This window comes from Denticeps clupeoides, unplaced genomic scaffold (genome assembly GCF_900700375.1).
Source record: "Denticeps clupeoides unplaced genomic scaffold, fDenClu1.1, whole genome shotgun sequence".
NCBI lineage: Eukaryota > Metazoa > Chordata > Actinopteri > Clupeiformes > Denticipitidae > Denticeps > Denticeps clupeoides.
Genome location: NW_021630093.1, coordinates 321,177 through 328,390, shown reverse-complemented (window position 1 = coordinate 328,390; position 7,214 = coordinate 321,177). Strand labels below are relative to the sequence as shown.

Below are 7,214 nucleotides of genomic sequence, written 5' to 3'. Positions count from 1 at the left end.
TCTCCGCCTGACCTCTCCTCGCTCGGCCTCTCTCTCTCTCTCTCTCTCTCTCTCTCTCTCCGCCCTGACACTCTCTCTCTGTCCTCGTCTGCCTGAAACCCGCCTGTAAATCGGGGACGCGGCGGGTCATGATAGAACTTGATCAGCTCAACGAGAACTGCAGGTGCTTTCAGAACGCTGCATTTACAGATGGAACCAGAGGGTTCCTGATGAAAGCACCATGTGGTTCACCCCGCCTCTCTCTGTATGTTACCATGGTTACAGCGATGGCTTCATTAATTCCGAATTCATGAATGTAGTGGAGTTTACAGGTGTGTGTGTGTGTGTGTGTGTGTGTGTGTGTGTGTTGGTGTTTATCCCACTCGTCAGTAAGAGTTACTCCGGGTTCCACGCCTCATTACCATCACACCATGGTTTCCCTTTCAGATCTGAACAAACACAAGCGCTACGAGATCCGCCTGAGCGTCTTCAACGCCGTGGGCGAGGGTCCCACCAGCGCCCCCCAGGAGGTGTTTGTGGGAGAGGCGGGTAAGGTTCTCGCACCTTCTCTACGCCAGCCAGGAGGAAATTAGCGGCTGTTTGATCATCTCACACACAAAACCGATAAGAGCACGTCTCTCGTTTCCTACTCAGTTCCAACTGCCCCGCCCCAGAACGTCGCCATCCAGTCATCAACTGCGACACAGCTGGACGTGACATGGGACCCGCCCCCTCTGGAGAACCAGAATGGAGACATCCAGGGATACAAGGTGTCCCACCTCACCGTGAATTCAGGGAAGAACAGGCCGGTACAAGAACGGGTTCCACTGATGAATCTGTTCCCAACAGATCTACTACTGGGAGTTCCAGCGGAAGAACGAGACGGAACGTCTGCGGACGCTCTTCCTGCCCGAAGGCGGCGTGAAGCTGAAGAACCTGACCGGCTACACCACCTACATGATCAGTGTGGCGCCATTCAACGCCGCCGGAGACGGGCCCCGGAGCCCGCCCACCCGAGGCCGGACCCAGCAAGCCGGTAAGGAACATCCCGAGTTCAGGCCGGGAACTTTGGGATGTGGAGGCCTTTCCTTCTGGATCTTTCATCCCGCTCCACCCCACAGCCCCGTCACACTTTAATTTCATCCGCCGATGCCAAGTACCCGGCACTGTTTTCCCCGTAAGACGATACGTAACGTGTTCCTCGTTCCGGCTCATGTTTAATAAAACGGGGTTCTCCGGGGGGCGGGCAGACAGACAAAGGCACTGTGGCTCCGGAACGGAAGCGAATGACAACCCCGACGAGGGGTGGGCGGGGTGGAGGATCTGGGGATCCTCTAAAGACAATGGACCCTGTGTCTCCGGGCCCCCGGCTGCACGAACGTACAGGAGACAAAGGCGTAGTGTGTCCCGGCTCCGACTCCGACTGTTTTTATAACTTCGCAGCTCCCAGTGTTCCCAGTTTCATCCACTTCAGTGAACTCACCACCACCTCCGTCAACGTGTCGTGGGGGGAGCCCACCTACCCCAACGGCATCATCGAGAGCTTCCGCCTGGTCTACGAACCCTGCACGCCCATCGACGGTAAGGCGCGTAGAGGGGAAGTGTGGGGTGGGACACGCCCCCTGCCTGCGTGTTGCGTGCGTTGACGCCTGGACAGACTCTGGCTGCGCTGTGTTTGTCCTCAGTGTCCTGTGCCGACTGTCTTCACTCCCCCTCCCTCCCAGGCGTCAGTAAGATCGTGACGGTGGACGTGAAGGGCGGTGGCCCCCTGTGGATGAAAATCAAGGACCTGGCTGATGGCGTCACCTACAAATTCCGCATCCAGGCTAGAACCTTCATGTACGGCCCGGGAGTGGAGGCCAACATCACCACCGGTCCAGGAGAAGGTCTGAAGTTCCCCGAATATTAACCAGCATGCTTTGGTGGCTCCAGCCAATCTCCATCATCCAACCACTCTTCCACCTGTCTCACCAGGAGCCCCTGGACCCCCAGGAGAGCCTTTCATATCCCGTTACGGAACGGCCCTGACCATCCACTGGACCAGTGGTGACCCCGGCCGAGCACCCATCACCCGCTACGTCATCGAGGCCAGACCTTCAGGTCAGCTGTAATAAACGTGGATCGAAACGAATTAAGTGATTAAAGTCACACTCACGATCAGAACATGAGCTGCATCAAATACACAATCTCACGTTTATAATGTCCACTGGCAGAAACGTGAACCAGTGCTTTAAACCCACTTTTTAACCCAGCAGGTTTGCTTGTGTTCTGCACATTCTGTGGACTCAGAGGTAGAGCTGCTTTTGTTTTAGTCTAGTCAAGTTTCAGTGGACTAAAACCGAGCATTTTAGTCGGAATTATCCATGACTATTTTAGTCCACTTGTACTTGTGATTTAGTCTCTTTATTTAGTAATGACATTCTATTTAACCCAGTCAATATATTACAAGTACGTGGTAGAACAGACAAAAACAACATTTAATTTTAGTCAAACCCATTTTATAATTAAATCATGATTATTATATTACTGTTACTTTATTGACTCAAGAATACTTGACATCCATTCCAGGCGAATTTTGTCATTTTAAATGAAGAGGCATTTTAGTCTCGTTTTTATTTATCAGCCAATATTACATGATATATTTCATTATAGTTAAGGTCACATGACCATTGCCTAGTCTCATCTCCTCCTCTTCACGTCAAGAAGGTTTGTTGATGAAGATAATTTGTCATAATTTTCATTGACGTAAAAACAACACTATTTGCAGTGCATCACTTTTCCCACATTTTGTTATGTTTGTTACAGCCATATTCCAAAATGGATTGATATCATTTTTCCTCAGAATTTTACTCGCAACACCCCATAATGACAACATGAAAAAAGTTTACTTAAGGTTTGCCAAATTAATAAAAAAAACAAAAACTGAGAAATCACAATACTTGCACAATACTTTGTCGATGGAACTTTGGCAGCAATTACAGCCTTTTTGAATATGATGCTAGAAGCTTGGCACACCTGTCCTTCACCAGTTTGGCCCGTTCCTCTTTGCAGCATCAGGTTGGATGGAAGCTTTGGTGCACAGACATTTTAAGATCTCACCAGAGATGTGAGATTGGATTTAAGTCTGGGCTCTGGCTGGGCAACTCAAGGACATTCACAGAGTTGTCCTGAAGCCACTCCTTTCATAACTTGACTGTGTGCTTAGGGTCGTTGTCCTGCTGAAAGATGGTAGTAATGGTATTGGCCTGGTGATGAGCTCCAACACTGGAGTTTCCTCCAAATGTGACGCCTGCCATTCATTAGACCAGAGAATTTGGTTTCTCAGGGTCTGAGAGTCCTTCAGGTGTCTTTTGGCAAAGTCCAGGCAGGCTGGCGTGTGCCTTTTACTAAAGTGTGGGTTCCATCTGGCCTTTCTTCCATACAGGCCTGATTGGTGGATTGCTGCAGAGATTGTTGTGCTTCTAGAAGGTTCATCTCTGTCCACAGATGTCCTCTGGAGCTCTGACAGAGTTTTTGGTCACCTCCCTGTCAAAAGGCCTTCTCCCCTGAATGCTCAGTTTAGGCTGCCAGCCAGCTCTAGGAAGAGTCCTGGTTATTTTGAACTTCTTCCACTTCTTCAATGCATCAGAAATATTTATTTCCCCAGATTATTGAAGACAATCCCTTTGACTTCATGCTTGGTTTGTGCTCTGACATGAACTATCAACTGTGGGACCTTATATAGACAGGTGTGTGTCTTTCCAAGTTTTTATCCGCAGGTGGACTCCAATTAACCTTCAGGAACATCTCAAGGATGATCAGGAGAAACAGGAGGCACCTGAGCTCCATTTTGAGCTTCATGTCAAAGACTTAATATTTATGTAAATGTACTTTCTCATTTTTAATAAATTTGCCAAAATTTTCATTATGAGGTGTTCTGTGTAGAGTTCTTAATCAATAAGGCTGGAATAAGGCTGAAACGTAACAAATTGTGGAAAAGGCGGTGCCCTGTGAATACTTTCCAGACGCACTGTATTTGGACAGTTTTGGCAACATCACTTTTGCCATTGAAGGGGTTTAAATCGTTCAGAAAGAGCAAGTAGGGCATGTGAAAGCTGTCAATCTTGCCTACAAGCTCCTCCCCTTTAAAAAAAATTGTTTATAAAAAAACTTTATTAGTTTCTCAATCCACATAAACTTCATTAACTTAAATATTCCTGTCAGGTCAGTAACATACAGATCGAGACAGAAGGTGTTTAGTTTCACTGGTGACTGATAAAGGAGCCTGGACCGTGGAACCCAAGATGGATTACTGAGTTGGGCAGGGCCTTCAGGGGCCCAGTGGGGGTTGGAGGCTCCAGATGTGGGTAGAAGGTCCTGCGTCTGGATGCCTGTGGGCCATATCATTTCCAGCCTGTTGGGGTGAGGAGAGACGCTCAGTCTGGTTCCTCCACCTTCTGCCAGATCTGACACTCGACACCTCCATCTTCACAGCCAGAAGGGCAGCAGCTCACACCAAAGCCGCAGCGCTGTGTGATGTGCAACTCAAGCGTCTAATAGTACGCGTCTAATAAAGGAACTGTCACCTCCAACATGTTCATGTGGTTTGGCAGCTCCTGCAGTGCTGAGTCAAGATTCATGAGGTTTAATTCCAACATCCACAGGCCTACACGTGGTGAAACGGAGCTCTAGGGCCAGTGTTTAAACGTGTAACCGATTTCTTCTCACTCCCAGATGAGGGATTGTGGGACATCCTAATCAAGGACATCCCGAAAGAAGTGACGTCCTACACTTTCAACATGGACATGCTGAAGCAGGGAGTCAGCTATGACTTCCGTGTGATTGGGGTGAACGACTACGGATACGGCTCGCCCAGCCCACCCTCCCCTTCCATATCAGGTGAGTAGATCAATGCTCTTCACACTCCCACCATGTAGAGCCGACCAGAGGAAAATGCTGAGTGTTCATCAGCATGTATGCATATTGTAAGACAAACGCAATAGAGCTGGAAGTTTGGTGATGGTGTTGATAGTGAATGTCCTGTGACCTCCAGCCCAGAAGGTGGCGCCTTTCTATGAGGAGTGGTGGTTCCTGGTGGTTGTGGCTCTGGTTGGCCTCATCTTCATCCTGCTGCTGGTCTTCATCCTGATCATCCGAGGCCAGAGTAAGAAGTATGCCAAGAAGTCCGACTCGGGTGAGTGTCTGCTGATGAGGTGTAAATAGGGTGAGGGAATGTTCTAGACCTGAGGGGAAGTGAGAGGTAAGAAATGAGGTCAGTTTACAGACAACTGGGTGGAGAGTTAGAAACGTCACTGGAGCTGGTGAGTGGTGACGCTGTTTTTGGTGCTGGTGGGTGCCGGGCGCTGCCAGGCCGGATCGGCCCGCAGTGTACCGCAGGTCAGGAACCACGTAGCACAAATCACCGGGAAAACAAGCCCCTTCTCATCACCACAAAGAGACCCTTTCACCGCCCTCCCCCATACAACGTCCACACGGTGCGCACTGGCCACGCCCCTCATTCACGAGAACCAACAACAACAACATTTATTTCTTATATGGCCCATAATCACATGCAGTACGACCCTACAGATGACCCTTCTGCACACATGGAACAACTCTGGGAAGAGCGGGACGCCCTTCCAGGGTAGAGTGATCCTGCAGTTGGTGTCAGAGCAGGGTTGGCGGTGATTTGTCCTACAGGTGTAGTGATGGAAAAAGTGTGGTATAGAGCATCTGTCCATGTTTGGAGGTCCTGGACAGTGCAGAGTCGGTTTTAGTCCATTGTCATGGTCCACATTTTGCACCCATTATAATGCTACTGGTCCATTTTAAGATCCCTGATGCTTTAGGTCAAAAGTAGGATTTTGTAGTCAATCCTAAATTTGATGGGTGACCAGTGCAGTGATTGTAAGATCGTGGTGATGTGGTCGAATTTTCTGGATGTAGTTAGATCTCTGACTGCGGCATTCTGAACACAATGAGGACACCTAGTTCCTTTACTTCTGTACTTGGTGAGATAGAAAGTCTATCCAGAGTTATGATGTAGCTTACAGCTTTTGTCTGGCTGCTTGAGGCCCAAGAGCTCCCATCCTATCAGGGTGTAACAGTAGAAGGTTGGTGAGCATCTACTGTCTAATGTCCTTCAGACAATTCTCTATTCTGTTCAGCTGCTGCCTCTGATCTGGCATTACTGATAAAATAAACATGCATAAGGAAGATAGTTGCAGACCTAAGACGGAACCTTGTGGAACACCAAACTCCAGTTCACTATTTGAAGACAAATCACCATTAATTGATTAATAAAACAATATTGTTTGTTGTATGTTGAGTGGTAGTGGCCTGTTGTTGGTTTATGGTCTGATATTTGTGCCAGTAGAAACTGAATTTCAATTGTGTGGTGCTATATTTTTTGTTGAGTTGTGTTTTATGTTGTGTTGTGTGGTGAGTTGAACACTGCGTTGTGTTGTATGTTTTGTGTTGTGTGTTGTGTTGTGTTGTGTGCTGTATGTTTTGTGTTGTGAGTTGAGTTGTGTTGTATATTTTGTGCTGTGTCGTATGTTATGTTGTATGTGTTGTGTTGTGTGTTGAGTTGTACGTCATGTTGTTGTGTGGCGTTGTGTTGTATGTGTTGTGTTGTGAGTTGAGTTGTACGTTTTGTGTAGTGTGTTGTGTTGTACGTGTTGTACGTTTTGTGTTGTGTGTTGAGTTGTACGTCATGTTGTTGTGTGGCGTTGTGTGTTGTGTTGTATGTGTTGTGTTGTGAGTTGAGTTGTACGTTTTGTGTAGTGTGTTGTGTTGTACGTTTTGTGTTGTGTGTTGAGTTGTACGTCATGTTGTTGTGTGGCGTTGTGTTGTATGTGTTGTGTTGTGAGTTGAGTTGTACGTTTTGTGTAGTGTGTTGTGTTGTACGTGTTGTACGTTTTGTGTTGTGTGTTGAGTTGTACGTCATGTTGTTGTGTGGCGTTGTGTTGTATGTGTTGTGTTGTGAGTTGAGTTGTACGTTTTGTGTAGTGTGTTGTGTTGTACATGTTGTACGTTTTGTGTTGTGTGTTGAGTTGTACATCATGTTGTTGCGTGGCGTTGTGTGTTGGTGTAGACAGAACGGACTAACTCTGGTGTGCTTGTGGCCGGTGGTCACACAGTGTGTCCGTCTGTGTTCTCAGGGAACGGTTCTAACTGTAACGCTCTGAGCCACGGCGAGATGGTCAGTCTGGACGAGAGTCGCTTCCCGGCGCTGGAGCTCAACAACCGCCGGC

At 48.0% G+C, this 7,214-nt stretch overlaps 1 protein-coding gene across 1 annotated transcript in view; it reads left to right on the top strand.

Annotated features, from left to right (window-relative positions):
* sdk2b (sidekick cell adhesion molecule 2b) overlaps positions 1-7,214 on the top strand; it is a 41,644-nt gene that overhangs the window by 28,472 nt on the left and 5,958 nt on the right. Inside the window, exons 33-41 of the mRNA XM_028968814.1 lie at positions 300-528; positions 634-749; positions 829-1,015; positions 1,423-1,560; positions 1,704-1,865; positions 1,954-2,079; positions 4,693-4,857; positions 5,012-5,152; positions 7,122-7,214. The exon at positions 7,122-7,214 is cut by the window's right edge and continues 46 nt beyond it. Of these exons, the coding sequence (XP_028824647.1) occupies positions 300-528; positions 634-749; positions 829-1,015; positions 1,423-1,560; positions 1,704-1,865; positions 1,954-2,079; positions 4,693-4,857; positions 5,012-5,152; positions 7,122-7,214 (1,357 nt within the window). The remainder of the gene's footprint in view (positions 1-299; positions 529-633; positions 750-828; positions 1,016-1,422; positions 1,561-1,703; positions 1,866-1,953; positions 2,080-4,692; positions 4,858-5,011; positions 5,153-7,121) is intronic.